The following is a 15,731-nucleotide window of genomic DNA, read 5'->3' as shown; positions in this document are numbered from 1 at the left end:
AATTGTCAGCAGGAGCAGAATACATGAAAACTGCTCAGAATGTTTCTAACACTGATTCCTCTGAAAACATTTCAAATGCAAGAACACCATTACAACACCAGGATGCTGATCTCCATTGGAATAAGCTCAGACAACTTCTCAGAAGCTGAGAGAAGAAGGCACTGTCTGCTGCAGACACACACACAGACACAGGGATCACTAAGCCACGGCCAGAGTTAGTTGGGACCATGTAGTGCATGTTTAATACTTGACAGAAGTATGACTTCTCTGAAGGACCACAGGAGGACTGCAGAAGCACATGGTCTTAGTAAGAAAACTGAGGGTTAGGCAGATTGTGCTCTGGTGCTGTTATAAACCTGAACCTTTCAGCCTGGGAAGAGTTCTAATTTTGCAGTATCTTTCTTTTATTGCACGTATCAGGTTACATACGAGCTATGAACATTCCTTCTCCTTTTCTTCCTTCTTGGTTGGTTGGTTTTACAACTGAATTTAACCCTGTGCAGTAGAAATATCTTGTCAGGACACTTCTTTCAGATAAATCACAGGAAAATGAGAGACATTACTCATTGATATGGACAGTTGATAGATAATTACTAGATGAGTGCTCATGCAAAACTCAGTCTTGAAACTCAGTCATGTTTTCTTTTGTACATCGCACTCAAACAGCTCGGATTTCTTCAGAGCCCAAGTAATACCAGAAAAAACAAAACAGTCCCCTACACCACAAAAGCAGCATTCTTACCTGCAAATTTACATGTTTCTTTTCATCAGCTCTAAGCTAAAATGCAGCTCAACTTGAAACTTAATTAGACTCAGTTGGAGAGGTGGTAGCTTGCAACAGCTTTTTATTTTTATGGGGTTCTGAAGGCACTTCCAGCAAGTAATAGGACAGTGGACATTTGGAAAACATCTATAAACCTGGGAAAATTCCACTTAAGTCTCAACATAAGCTGGACACTCATACCAGGCTTTCTTAAACTCTTTGGCCGTCTAAAGCAGTTGCATATTAAAACTGGAGCTGGACTGATCATTCAAAATTAATTTAGCCAGCACATTAATGAGCTACACTTTCTTCTGCTGCTTGTGTGCAATCTGCTTCACTTTCCTTCCTTTACCACTTCTACCAACAATCCTAGCCCACAGTTCTTCACTAAAGCTTTTACGATCAGAAATTTGAGCAGCGCAGACTTATTGCACAGTTGTGATCAGAGCCCGAGCCTTGAATCCTGATATACTACAGACCTTGGTTTGCTTACGGCAGTGTGGTGGGTTGATCTCATCTGGCAGCTAAGCCCCCACCCAGACACTCCCTCACTCCCTGACAAATGGGATGGGAGAAAGAATCAGAAGGGCAAAAATGAGAAAAACTTGTGGGTAAAGATAAAGACAATCTAATAAGTGAAGGAAAATGAAAGAAAACAAAAACAACCAAGTGATGCAAAGGTAGTCACTCACCACTTGCAGACTGATGCTCAGCCAGGTCATTAAGCAACACCTCCCAAAGTAAAATTCCCCCCAGTTTTATTGCTGAGTGTGACATTATTTGGTATGATGTCTTTGGTCAGTTTGGGTCAGCTGTCCCAGCTGTGTTGCCCCTCAACCCTCTTCCCCAACCCTAGCCTACTTGCTACCCAGCAGGGTGAGAGATGAAGGCCTTGACACTGCGCAGGCACAGCAATAACTAAAACATTGTGGTGTGTTATCAACACCGTTTTGTTCACCAGTCTAAAACACAGGACATTACAGGCTGTTATGAAGAAAATTAACTCCATCTGAATCAGACCCTCTTCAGGCAGATAAAATGGGTTCATGGAGCTACTAGCTCTAGAGACTGCCAGTCCAGTACTGCTGGAATTGCATGCAACAGAAACTAATCCTTGGCTTTCTCTCTGTTCAAAACATTCAGTCTTCACTAAAAGTTTGGGAAGCTGTTGCAAGGAAATGAAGTAAGCTATCCCAAGCCACTCCTAGAAGCAGAAGAAGGGATTAGCACTCAGGGCTGCTGCTTGTCTTGAACCACCAGTATCCATCCATCTATTTTCCTGTTGCATTGCTGGATAATCAAAACCTTTGAATTCAGTTTCCATCTCTTTACTATTAAATTACTACCTCGCCATGTTGTAACCTGAGGTTCCAAGCACTGATGATTTTTGTTGTTATCTTATGGTACTCACTGGTACAGAGAGAAGATGAATACAAAATACCTGGAAATCACATAATCAGCAACATAAGGACTGCAAGACTTCTCCAGCCCAACTAAAACCAGATACATTTTTTCTCAGTGGAACACAGATCTCCTTCATGAGGCAAGGGGTGGTGCTTGTTTGAATTTTTATTTTGGGTCTTTTTGATGCGTTTTTTTTTTTTTTTAATAGCCTTAGTTGGCTCTTTAAAAGCCAGTAGTAGTTCTAGCCCCAAGTTTCCTGTTCTGAATCTAATTTTTTCCAAGGCACAAGAAATTACTTACCTGTAGATCGTAAAGACTGTCAAAAAGCTTGACAGCCAGGATTAGAATCATATTTTCTACTTTATCTTATTTTCTTCCAAGGCAGTGCAAAATGTTACCAAAAAGCATTACTACCAAATGACATTAGGGCTTAAAAAGTATTGGCATGGGAGCCCATCTAGATACCTATCCGTCACATTTATCTGTTCACAGCATGAAAATAAAGGCCTACACAAGGAACAAATACAAAGCAAAAACCTGTCTTCAGTCTATTTTAATAAGTGAAATAAACCTAAAGGTATGCGTTGGATTTCAGCAGCAGTTAACCTTTCCCCTGACATGATGCAAGGTATCTGCAGGGATATTAAGCAGATTTGCTAAACGCCATAGTGGGGCTCACTCTGGAGACTGCCAGAGCATTGCCAGCTTATATAAACCTTCCCAGGAGTTAGGATGATAGTCTCAGGCTTCTCCGAAAACATTGCTGATCCATAGGGATAATCTCATTTCTTGGACCATGAAATAAGTTGTAGCCTAAGGGTTACAGCTGATATATGTGTGAGACACAATCACCAGCTTGTCAAGTGGCTGCTTTACCCAGGTCTGTTAGGTGGCTTTTGGGCCTGCAAGACACTCAGCTGAACTTAGTTGCTACTCTCTAGTAGGGGACACCATTCCTGATGTCGCCCTCCCCACCACCTGCCTTCCATTGCTCCCAAACATGTTCACAGTGATCACTTTAGTGCATGTTTTGGAATAGGAGGGATTTGATACAGCATTTGTGTTTCACAAAAGGCAAGAGAGCTGAAAAGCTGGTCAAACGATTCCTTCCTAGAATACATCCCTGCAGGACCCATGGGTCCCTGTGCTCAAGCACACACACACAAGTCATGAGGTAGCTGTTTTTGCTAAGGCAAAGAGCATTACCTGTTTAGAGAGCTTGGCTGTCAGTAGAACGGGTATTTTCAGCTTTGTTGGAAAACAGTAGAGCTAGATAGGTCTGAGGTCCTGCTCAGTGTACCTGGCAGGTGCTGGACTTCAAAACTAACGCCAAGATTTTCAGAATCGAAGTGCCAGCAGCTGGGCAGTCCCAGGCTGTAGGCACTACAGGTGTGAACCTGTTAAACTTCAAGCTCCTGGGAAGTGCTTTCCCTTGTAAGCACTAGACTGGGAATTACTACCACTTGCCTGACACCACTATTGTGAGAAGTAGGTGTGATATTTCCCCGTTCAATTAACTAGAAGAAGCCCAAGGTCACTGCCCTTCTTTTTGAAATGGGTCCATTCCATTTTAAGTGCTTCCCTTCGTCTCCTTTGCAAAGTGGTAGCATGGAAACAATGCCACCTCCCACCATGAAATGACAGCTTGCTCCAGCCCTTTCATAACAGAGGCCCTTGAGGCGTGCACCAAGGGAGCTTGATGAGGTTAGTAATCACTGCAGCACATGAAAAGCATGTTGCACTTCGACCTTTTGTACATAAAGAGCTACACTGGTTCTGCCTCTAAAGCCGGGGAGATTTACACATATGGCTTTCTCCCAGCACTGAGGAAGGAGAAACTGAGGCAGTAAAATCCTGAAAGCCAGCAATTTATTCAAGAAGGGATGCTGAGAGTGCTTGAAGGCTTAAAGCTTATGGTGTTTTACCTACAGTTTGCAGCAAAGGAAAAAAAGGATAGGATTTTCATTAAACCCTAGTGTTTTTAGAGACACAAACTATATTTTTCTTTTTCAAGTCGCATTGACAGTCCTGCGAAAGTTCTCTGAGAGTTTTTACTTCACAAGAGCTGTGTGCACAGCTCTTGGAGATCCACTGCCTGTTATCTGTTGCTGTAGTGGCAGCTGCCCTGAAAGACAGGCTAGAAACAACCTTCCAGTCTTCTATGCCTAAGACCCTGAGGTCGTCTGTCCTATTGTCCTTTGGCAGTCACACCTCACTCCCACATACTGATAGCACCTGCCACGACCTCTGGTTAACGTCTTATCTCCAAAAGCTGAAGAAATAATTTCTGCCAGGTCTGCCTATATTAAATGACTTTGAAAGAGACTATGTCATGACACAGACTTCCCTGCTCACAGTGTGACTGGGGAATCCCAAACCTTTTCTTCAGTACTTCATATCTTGGACTACAAGATACCTGGGAAGCAAAACCAGGTAATATCCCTTTTCCTTTCTCAGAGCAGTTTCTAATTTTAATTACCTTCACCATCGCTTCAGTAGCAGCACTTCATGGCAGTCCCCTCTTCTGTAGTTTGGAAATTGAGAAACAGAAATATGACACAATTACCTTCAATTACCAAAAATATTACTTTTATGGAATAAAAGTGAAAATTTGATTTAGTCCAGATCTGAAGCAGTGAGAGAGACACAGAGAGATTATAGGGGAGTTTTCAGCGACCCATGGCCTCCAGAGAGAAGAAATAATCATGTTACTGCGTTTCCTCCCAGCTTCACAGCAGTTTATATCCTTTAATCTCACACACTGAATCCTCTGTTTGCTTGGGCTTTGGAGATTCAACAAGCCCTATGTGCAGTTAGCACAAAGCAGGATTCCCCCACTACCTGCTGTTTTGATCCTGGCCACAGACATGAATGACTGCTCTGCCTCTGTATACACAACATGTACGTGGATTAGGTACAAATTCAAACGTGCAACACGGCTCCACCCATGCTGTCTGCAGAGACAAAAACATCCACAGCAGTAAAAAGTGCAAAGATAATTCAGTGTTTTCCACTTGATCCCTGGAGATGTTTCTTAGCATCCCTTGGCACATCCCACCTTGTGCACCCACCTCAACCCTCAAAAGCTATTGAGATGCTTGCTTTGCTCAGTCCAAGTTTCCTTTTGGTCTTCAAGGCTCTTCTACCTGCATTTTCAGGTGGATAACCAATACTGTGCACACTGAAGTTCTATACAGCCCATAGCAGGAGCCCCAGCATCCCTTTAAAACATTTCAAGCTTGTTTTTTTGCCATCCCTTCTCTCTGAATGCATGACTGCCAACAGGCCAATACCAGCTGCATGCCTTAGAGTCAAAATGCGTTGTTCAACTTGGACCGCTGTGTCCCATTTTTATTTAAACGATTCTTCTTCTGCCCCACAGCACACAAGGACCCCCAGTGGTTTTGCATTTGAGCTCCAGCTGGTGCATCTTGGCTGCGTGTAGCAACGTCTCAGTGCCCGTCCCTGCCGTGCACCTCCTCCAGCAAGTCAAGACATCACCATGTCCCAGCGCTGACTCATGGCTGTGCTCTCACAAGGGTTGATGACAAGCTCTTTAATACTTTCATTCGTGTCCCCAATCGTCTCAGTGTCCAAACAGAAGCGTGAGGCTATGTGTTCAATGTGTGACCCAACTTTACCCCATCGCTGAGGAGAGAGACACATGAGAGGAAAAACAGATGAACAAGCTTCCACCCCATTATATTTTTACTATACTGTTCCAGCATCAAAAGGACAGTTGTCACCAAGCCTCTGTGGCCTGATGCTGGGAAGCACAAGGTTCCCAAACTCGCACCAAGCAGAGCACACGCTGAGCATTTTTCCCATCAGAAGCACACTCATTTAAGCTCGGCCTCTGCCTGGCTTCAGGAAGATAATATATTACTAACAGCTTTTTCCCCAGGTCACTGGTTCAAATGCCAGCTCAGTGATTAACTGCAGAGAAACGTTAGCATCTGCTGCCTGACTGGCAGCCCGTGTGAACTAAATTGCCAGTTTGGGTTTGACTTCTGCAGATAAGTATCCAGATCACCACCCTCACTAATAGACATCCTTATCAACACACTCATTTAAGAGGCAAAGGGCTGAACAGGCCAGAGTCTGTACTCCTGAATAGACTGTGTTTCCCAGATGAAGTCAGAACACACGGGCCATTTACTGTGCAGTAATACTATGATGAAAGAAAGGGAATCTCAAAGAAAATGGGGGATCAGTGAAAGGGCTCACCTGCTTGTTGTCACCTTCTTTACAAGGTGACAGCAGCACCTGGGAACCAGGGAAGAGCGTGTACACAGACAAACACAGCTGCTGCTGGCGGACTTGGTGGTTGTACGTGTATGTCCATTCCTGCAGAGAGGAAGAAAAAAACCGAGGCGAGAGATCAGTGTTGACTCTTGGTATTCTTCTACTCAGAAAACCAACACTTTGGCTTGGATCCTGTCCCTTCTGAAGGCAAGCACAAACATCATTGACTTCAAGAGTCACCAGGACAGGTCACTGTTTCAAGCCTCCCCAAAACTGCAGCTGTTATTGGGGGACTGCAGGTACCAAAGAAAATGTCTACAAAAGCACTTGGAAGAAAATGGTTCATGAGACAAAAGATTCCATAGCTAGAACTGGGCTGTGGTTGGGGGGAAAAAAGGATAGGAAAAAAGCAAAAGAGAGGCAGAAATACTACTAACCACACAATGTGGAATCCTGTTTTTCCAGGGAAGAGCAGCAGAAATGTTTTGCAGCTGGTGGTGGGAGAGGTGATACAAAGCAAATGTTTGCAACTCCTAGGATTCTGTTCCCAAATATAACAAAAATCAGGGATAAAGCTCTGCTTTCTATCAAGGCAGCAGGAGCAAATTCCAAAGGTTTGCTGTACTGGTTTGCTATGACCACTGCTACTTCTGTTCCTCTGGGCTGTCTTGAAGGTTTTTTCCTCATACTGCTTTTCATGTTCACCTTCTCTTATAAGCTTCTCAGCCTAAGAAATAAACTTTGGAGGAGCAGAGACTTTGTCCAGTGTGATGCTTACCAAACAACAGGGGCTCTCTGGGATTACCCTCTTTTTCACTACTGGATGTTTTACTTGGGAAAAAAGAGAAGTAGCTGATAGTTTGACCAGAATTTCTAAATGTGCACAACAAAGCATCAGGCATGTACAGATACATAGCCCAGGAGTATTTCACAGAAGTTTACTCCAATGTTTATTCCAGCTGAACTTTCCTATCATTTACCAGTGTTCATATTACCCAAAAGCAGCTCCTGAGAGGATCCCAAGCAAGGAATGTCTCCCTGCTAGTTGTGTGTGTAAAAAAATAGACAAGAGCTGGTTCGGCTGATGGGAAACTGCAAACCAGGCTTTCACATAACTCTGGAGGGAGAATTCTGGAACAATTGTTTTGCTTATAACTTTGTGTGAGCATCAACTTTAAAATTAGAAAGAGCGGGGCTGGAAGGGTTTTCTGAGGGCCCCTAGCCAGTGTGCAAAGCAGGATCAACTCCTGCTATGTAAATGGCTCTGAGCAGTCAGGTGAGCAGCAGTGGGTGCAAATGGAAAGCAGGATTCTGAACTGTGGCAGGGCACGTGAGCAGGACTGGAGGACAAAGAGCAGGCTGGCTTCACTATCAGAGGGCAATAACCCTGCTGGAGAGACAAGGCCAGGGAGCAAGAGGGTTTCTGCAACAGCCCCCAGTAGCCAAGGCAGATGCTTTGACACAGTACAGGCTATGAAAACTCAAAACCTGCTGTGAAAGGAAAGGTGCAGAGAGAAAGCAAAACAGTTCAGAGCTCAGATATGGAGAGCCAAAGCTCCGTGAGAAGTGATGTGAGCAGTGGTGTTGGCAATGGAGGGGAAGGCAGAGCTCAAATATATGGCTATTAGGCTGAGGCTGGAAAAATGAAGGGTAAAAGGTGCTCCTGGGAGACTTCAACCCTTTCTAAGTGCTGGAGGGGAATGTGAAGAATGGCTGCCCTGCTCTCAGAGCTGGGATGCCTACAGCTCCCCCGACTTTGAATGGTGGAGGTTTTTTGTTGCACTAGCATGAATTATTAGAGCAGGGAAACGCTTCCACTCCTTTGGTATTTGTCACCGTCAGCAGCTCTAACTCCTCTCCTCAACTTCAAAACAGACAGCTACAGGCATTTAACTCCTGGGAACATAAATCCCACTTTGATTCAGGTTCTTAGCCACCTAGAAGGGAAAACATGCTTTTGCACAGCAGACCCAGCTCCACAAGGACTTCACACTGTGATCCTCATACCCCGTGCTTCTTAGCCCACTACTCCCCACCAGCTCATGGAAATCAAACCTGGCTTTCTGAACAGCCTGCCCACAGGCTTCTCAGTGAGCGCTGCCTAGGATTTGGGCACATAACAAGCATTCATTTTCAAAGCTGTAATCTGCACCCAAAGGGCCTTCTGGCAACTAGTTCTTCTTTGTCATATGGAGCAGAGTTTACCTGATCCTACAGTGAACATATTCCAGACATCCCAACCATGCATGCTGTCAGCTGCTGTGTGTAAACCACCAGCCTGGGAAATCAGGTGCCAAATTACTCCTGCATCTGTGAAGAACCAAACCCTACGGGGCAAGCTCCAACATCTGTTCTTGGTGCCCACGCTACTACAAGTTGCTTTGAAAACCTGCTTTACATTTTTAACCAGTTGTTAGTCATTCTACCTCAGGACAGGGCTGGAGCTGCATCCATGACGCTCCTCAGCAGCAGCTAGTTAATCCTGGACTTGTGTATATGTTGGATCCCCCAACTAACTCAGGCCATGGGACTTTTTTTTTTTTCCTTTGATGTCTTAGCCTGGAGGACTGCTCCTCACAAAGGTCCTCCACGCTTTTTTTCCAGGCCAGGCTCTGTTCAAGCCTTCCCAATATTCACATCCTCTCAAGGCAGGACCATTCTCTCATTCAGCAATGGTCCATGGGATAGAAAGGGTGGTGGTAACCATCTTTCCTAAGCTTTGTTCATCATAACAAGTGAGGAATCCAGAGCTAGATGTATGCATTGGTTCGACAGCTGACATTGGATCCTACCCTCTTTCCCCTAGGCTGTCCTTCTACTGTCTTTATCTCAACTGACAGATATTCACACAGCTCATCTATTTTGGCAGAATGGCTCTTTATGAAAGCCAGTCCTGTTGAAAATGTTTTATCCAGCTCTAATCATGTCTTGTCCCCTCTCAGCCCTAGATGAAAGCCAGAGAAAATGATGCAGAAAATTAAGAAATCTGGGGGGTTAGGGGGGGAGTCAGTTGAACACCACAGAATCCATGAAGGACTTTGAGTTCGAATGCGTGCAAATGGCCATGTAAATTTTTATCTTACCTCATATCTTTCCTTATTTGTAGCAGTTGGGATTAAAATTTCTGCCTTTTTCTTCTTTTCCATTAGAAACTACTTTATCTCCTAAACCCTGGCACCCCTAGCACTGACATGGCCAGCACAGCAGTAACAACAACAGAGCTTCACACCATGGAGGTTGTGGTGGACAGTGTAGCCCATGGTACTCCTAAGGAGATTTTCAAGGAGCTAGCATGGCTTCAGGGCTGCAGACTAGCCTGAAGAGATGCCATCGGGGCTTAAAGCTGATCCCAGCACCAGTGAAAATCAGATATACGAGGTGAAACTGAGATCAAGATTTCCTGCCTTTTTGAAGACAAACACAAGTGGTGGTGGAGTAAGGAGGAAGAGGGTGGGCTTGGAGAACAGAGCTACCAGCTGCATACCACCACCAGCAATCCCCCTCCTCCAAAGCCTCAGATAACACTAACCCCCCATCTGAGGCTTGTGATTATTTTTCAAGGCTTTAGTATCATTTGAGCAGGCATCTGTCACTGTTACTCAGCATGATTATGAATTGAGGAAATTATTTTAAAATGTGACCTTCGGCTTGGCATAGCCTGGCTGACAGATGGAGGAAGGAGCCTCTCAGCCTAGGGAGGAGCAGTCCCATGGGAACCCAGCATTACGTGACAGAGAGGCCTCTGCTACCGAGTAAGAGGTCAGCTGTACCCTAAAGCCAAGGTAGTAGCTAGAGAAAAATGTTTCTGAAGAAGCTGGGAAAAATCTAATTCCCCAATTATCTTTTTAAAATCAGAGGGAAGGACTTCCCAAGGCACGTGACTGCATGGGTCACCTAACAATACCAAAGTGCTCCTCTCATCAAAAGACCCAGGGATGCAACTGGCACTTACACACATCTCAGGAGAGGGAAAGCGAAGTACACAAGGTGCCACTGCTACCCCTCTGCTCTGCTAGCTCAGCCTGCCTCCTGCAGCTCTGGCCAGCCTACAGCTGGGGCAGGACGTGTTCATGAAGAGGAACGAAGGCTTTTGAGGGGAGGAAGGTCAGAAGAGAATGTTTATGGCTGAGTTGTCTCAGGAGGCACACTTAGGTTGGATAGATGCTAAATGTTCTCCAAAATGCAGATTTAGTCAGCAAACAGAGGACCTCAAGCAAACTGGGGTGAGCATCAAAGCTGTATCAGGCAGATTATCAGATTGCATTTCCTTCACAGGAAGAGTCAAGGACATGCCACTCAAATGCAATGGCAGCCACTCAGCTCCAAACACCAGATATTTTGGGGTGCAGGCCCAGGAAATGGATGCCACAGCCTTCTGTTTCCTTGCTTGTCTAGAAGATGCCTGAACTTTACATTCATCTTGCAGAGACTGCTTACATGTGTGTGAGTATCCAGGTCAAAGCACCTTCTGCTTTTTTTATCTGAAGTATGTCAGGTTTCCTGAAGCTGTTAATGATTTAAATAAATCCCAGAGTCAGATGTCTGTTCCAAACTCTGCGAACTAATATCAACTGACACTTGACTTGGGAAAAAACCCCAACTACTCACATCTTCATTAGATAGATGAGGACAAAATTATGATCAATTATTTTCCCTCAGATGCATTTCTCTTGTGAAAAACTAAATCAATCTCTTCATTTAGCAAATGAGACGCAACAAAGCATAGAGTACAAGGGCTCCAGTGGGCAGGAGTGCAGGCAGAGCCTGCTGTGCCCTGGGGATGAGCACTGCACAAAGATCTCTGCCAGTCAATAATTCAAGAGCCCTCTGAGAGCCATCTCAAGGGACAGAGCCTACTTTGACCACTGCCAGACCTTTTGGAACAGAAAGGGCCAAATGGATCCCCAGGATGACAGAACAGAGCTCTCCTACACAAAGATGAGGGGTCTTTTTGTGCCTCAGTGCTCTTTTTTGTAATTCAAGGCCAACATCGGACACCACCAGGGAGGGTCTGTGAGACCTGCTAAGGGTGTAAATATGATTTCACCACAGAGTATTCATCTCAATTTATCCAAACTATGGATGTAGCCAGAGGTCTCACAACATCCTTCCCCTGCACTACAGATAGAAAGAACTAAAATAAAGAGCAACTCATTGCCATCTCACAGCTCCTTTGCCTCTCTCTTTAAACCATGATAATGTATGATAGCTCAGATCTTCTCACATCCAGGACTTCATGCATGTAATGTTGCTAAAGGGCTGGGGGAGCCTAGCAATGAGACAGATACAGAAAGGCAATCAAAGCAACCAAATTACTGCTCCTGTAATAGTGATAATAAAGAATTTGGATGGCCAGGATATTTCCATGGTACTTACTAAATGCCAGGAAAGCACAGCTTTGATTCAACTAAACCTATTTTTCAAATAATGAAGCTTAGGGCAAACAAGATGTGACTTCAATATGTTAAAAGTGAAGATTATTGCTCTTTTATGGTATATCAAATGCAAAACTAAGTAGCAGTCAGGACTGCTGCATAATCGATCCTACACAGCCTGGTGACTATAACACCCATGTCATTCACAAGTTCAGGTGGTCTTGTAACAATTGTGTCATTAAAATATGTTTCTATTCACAATGAAAGTTTAAATATCACGCTTTAATCTGAAATAGTCTCTGTGGGTACAAGTAACAGAGAATTATCCTAGAAAGACAGAAAGATAAAAGGAAAAGGTTTTTCTCTGTTCCTGTTGTGTACTGAGTATAGGCATTCTGCAATCTGTTTGTAGTGTATTTTTCTGTTCCCTTGCAGAGTTAGTCCTGGATGTGCACAAGAAATGGAGCTGCCATCCAGCAGGAAGTGTTGACCTATTGCAAACTGCTGCAGAATCAGAATGGGAAGCTGAAAAGTTTGTGCCACGAAAAATTCCAAAAATTTACTGCATAGAAATGTCAAAACAAAATGTGTTTGCTGGGAATGAAACAATCCAACTTGTTGGCATGACATTTCTCATTTTAAAATACCACATCAAACTGATATTTCAGAAAGACCAATACCATTTCATTTTGAAACGCTAGCTTGCAGCAGCATTTTTCATTCTGATTTTCCCAGATTTTTTTTAAAAAACATAAAATTCATTGAAAGTTGCAATTGTCACTGACACATTTTTCTTTTCTTCTGCAGAGCTGGCCCTGCAAAACATGATGACCTCCTCTCATTAGCTTGCTTTTCTTGCTGTTTGTGTGAAAAGTCCACGTAGCAGAGGAAGAAATAAAAACAATCCTAGAACCTGGAAACCAGTGAAACCTTAAGAAGTGTTAACTGTGTGACACTCACAATTATATTCATTATATTTTCTGAACTGACTAATATTCGAGTAATCGTTGTTGATTTTACCATGCTGTGAAACAGATATTATTTTCCTGCCTAAAGACAGGCATGCAACTGCATTTGAAAGAGATGCACATAATGACAAGCTTCCTTTGCACATACAAATCAGTCTCCCCAGGCTGGGCCTTTTATATGCACAGCTACCTGGCTTGAATGTGTAACCACAAGGGTTAAGAATGTACAGTCAAGCGGAAGCAAGCACACCATTGCCTATTAAATTATTTCATAGCAACAGTGGAGAAGCAAGTGATTGTTATCTTCCCTGTTTTATAGATGGGAACAGTGAGAGAACTTACTGACATGCCCAAAATCACAAAGGGAGGCTGAAGGAAAGGCAGGTTTTGTAGCTGTGTCTTCAGAGTCTTGTTCCAGAAACTCTGCTGCAACAAGGCACATGAGCCTACTCTTGGCTCTGATGTTTCCTGGGCTGTGATTTTGAGAACACCAATTCATACAGCTTTTTCTCATCTCAGTGAGATTGAAAAAAACAAGATCGTCCGCATTAAATTCTCACTAGTTTAATGGGCAATCTAATACTGAGAGAATGCAGACTATGAAGTTATAAATACCATTGCGATTCAGTGCATTCTGAAAGAGAAAAGGCTGAAAGATGAGAGGAAATTATAGTTCTCTTTGTCTTTGAGCTGCACAGATGAGCAGTGTGTGGTGTTCCTGGCAGTAAGTGGTCAGCAGAGGCTGGCACAGAGATGAGTGGTCCACACTGCACTGTGGCTCCTGCACCAATTCCTGCTGCTGCCCAGGGCTTCCACTTAAGTCAGGTGGAGTTACCAGGGTTTAACTACATGCTATCTAAGGAAAGAGTCTGTCAGAACAGGTAAATCCTCCAAGAGAGCTTTAGCAAACTTAAGAAATTATCTTGAAGCTGACACAGAGGCTTCTCTCCATCCAGCATCATGGGGATACACAACACATCTTACCTGTGCCTTTGGTACTGTGCCCTTGCTGCTGTTACAAGGATTTAAGCTCAGGATGGGGAGCTCTTGGTCTTCAGACTTGTGTGACTCCAGGCAGCTCTGTCTTTGCCTGATCATCCCAGTCTGATAGAGCGACTCCTCGGGAATCCTGTGGGAACAGCGTTTAAACAACATCCATACTCCCCCAGGCCCATGGAGTACTCAAAGGAGGCTCAGTGGGGTAAGGTCACACCATTTCACCTTCACAAAATGGGAGTGGCAAGGTCTATTACAACAGGGAACCACTGAGAGCAGTACACGGACAGGGACGCTGCAGAAGCAGCGCTCGGAGATGGATGGCTGACCTTTACAAGAGGAAAAAATAAATAACAGTGCACAAGGCAAACAGAGGAGGAAGGAATGAGCAGGCTGAAGGTCAGCCTTCAGCTTACAAGAGTGAGGAACTTTATAACACACTGTCACAGAGCCCTGGTGTTCCCTGTAAATGCTGCTGTGTAATGCCACATACAGCAAAAAAACCCCAAGAAAACAGTTATAAATCACCATTTTCACACAGTGATTCTGCACTTAGCCATTGCACCAGCAGGGTGCCTGGCAGTACCTCCAGAACTTTTCCACCCTTTCTGAGGATGGCTCCTGATAGGAGAATGAATGCAACGGTTTCTAGAATAATTTTGGTAACTAAAAAATATCTGTGCAAAAGCAACTGTGGAAGTGGATATTAAGCAAAGCAAGGCAGAGCTATCTGAATACAAGTCATAAAATCCTAGAGTGGATGGTTTCACAACAGGGAAGTCTTGAGTACCACAGAACAGTGAGAAAGGACTGGAAATTAGGTGCTTCTTTAGTAAGCAAGAGTCATTAAGTACTGAAACAGCCCAGCAGAGGCTACGGTGGATTTTCTGCCTTGGGATACTTTTGAGAGAGAAGTTAGCTATTTCCCTATGCAACCTGTCCCACAGCACGGGCAGGAGGACACCTAATGAATCCCTGAGAGCAAATGGGAATAACTGGTGTTTTGTCCCTCATTAAATCCACAGCGAAGAGCTGCAAGGTCTATAAGATTGTTTAGAGAAAGCAGGATCACAAATCATAGGATCATAGAATATCCTGAATTGGAAGGGACCCACAGGGATACCCAAAGACCAACTCCCGGCCCTGCAGCATGGCACACTGTATTTGAAGCCAGCACAAAATTTACTTTGCCCTTCTGTGAAGCCCTAGGGAGGGGGTGCCTGAGTCTCTGGGGCAGAGGGACATGGAGGGACTGGAGATGAAGAGGGAAGTTCTGTGGGGCAGGAGGAATGGGGCATCCCACTGGCCTGCTAGAGACAGGTGGAGATGGCACATCCATACCGAAGTTCGGGATAAACGTTTTCCAGGTACCACTTGAAGCTGTGGCATTTCAACTTCTTCCGCAGCTCCACTCTGCTCTGGACACTGTAGGAAGAAAATACCATAGAGATGCAATGGAAATGAATAAAGTGAGACCCAACATACCAAAAAGGGAGGCTGATAGAAATCCAACAGATACGCACAGACAGCAAACACAAGAGCATCAGCAGCTCTATTTTCTGCTTTCTTCTGCATTAGCTTGAGAGGTTGTTTTGATCCCCACCTCTTTGGAGGTCTCACTTGGTAAAATGGCATGACGACATATTGCCATTTTAACAAGGAGTCTGAAGTTGGGCGCATAAATAGATCAACAGAAAAGTACAGTCATTTAAAAATTATCAGTAAAAAAATGTATGCTGTCTACTATATGCAATAAGCATTACTTTAATACATTAATGTACAAGGAAATTAATATATGCTATTCACTATACTAAGTTACTCTTAGTTTACAGGACTACAGGAGGCCTTGATTTCCAAGAGCACCTAAACACATTTTTAAGTCAGCAGAAGTTAATCTCATGGTGAAATACTTTTTTCTTTCATTAATCATGACAAAATTTCTGCTGAGGGATTAGGCAGTACAGTGACATTTTCCAAACT

General features: G+C 44.0%; 1 protein-coding gene across 1 annotated transcript in view; it reads right to left on the bottom strand.

The window, feature by feature from the left end:
- Positions 1-223: 223 nt before the first annotated feature.
- The window catches only part of GALNT14 (polypeptide N-acetylgalactosaminyltransferase 14), a 100,577-nt gene continuing 85,069 nt past the window's right edge, over positions 224-15,731 (bottom strand). The window contains exons 12-15 of the mRNA XM_027712951.2: positions 15,093-15,176; positions 13,740-13,884; positions 6,395-6,514; positions 224-5,815 (exon numbers count right to left, since the gene is read on the bottom strand). Of these exons, the coding sequence (XP_027568752.1) occupies positions 5,657-5,815; positions 6,395-6,514; positions 13,740-13,884; positions 15,093-15,176 (508 nt within the window). The 3' untranslated portion in view covers positions 224-5,656. The remainder of the gene's footprint in view (positions 5,816-6,394; positions 6,515-13,739; positions 13,885-15,092; positions 15,177-15,731) is intronic.

This window comes from Pipra filicauda, unplaced genomic scaffold (assembly GCF_003945595.2).
Source record: "Pipra filicauda isolate LSUMZ 115617 unplaced genomic scaffold, ASM394559v2 scaffold143_size2779998_pilon, whole genome shotgun sequence".
NCBI lineage: Eukaryota > Metazoa > Chordata > Aves > Passeriformes > Pipridae > Pipra > Pipra filicauda.
The sequence above is the reverse complement of the archived record's forward strand: the minus strand, read 5'-3'. Positions and strand labels throughout refer to the sequence as shown.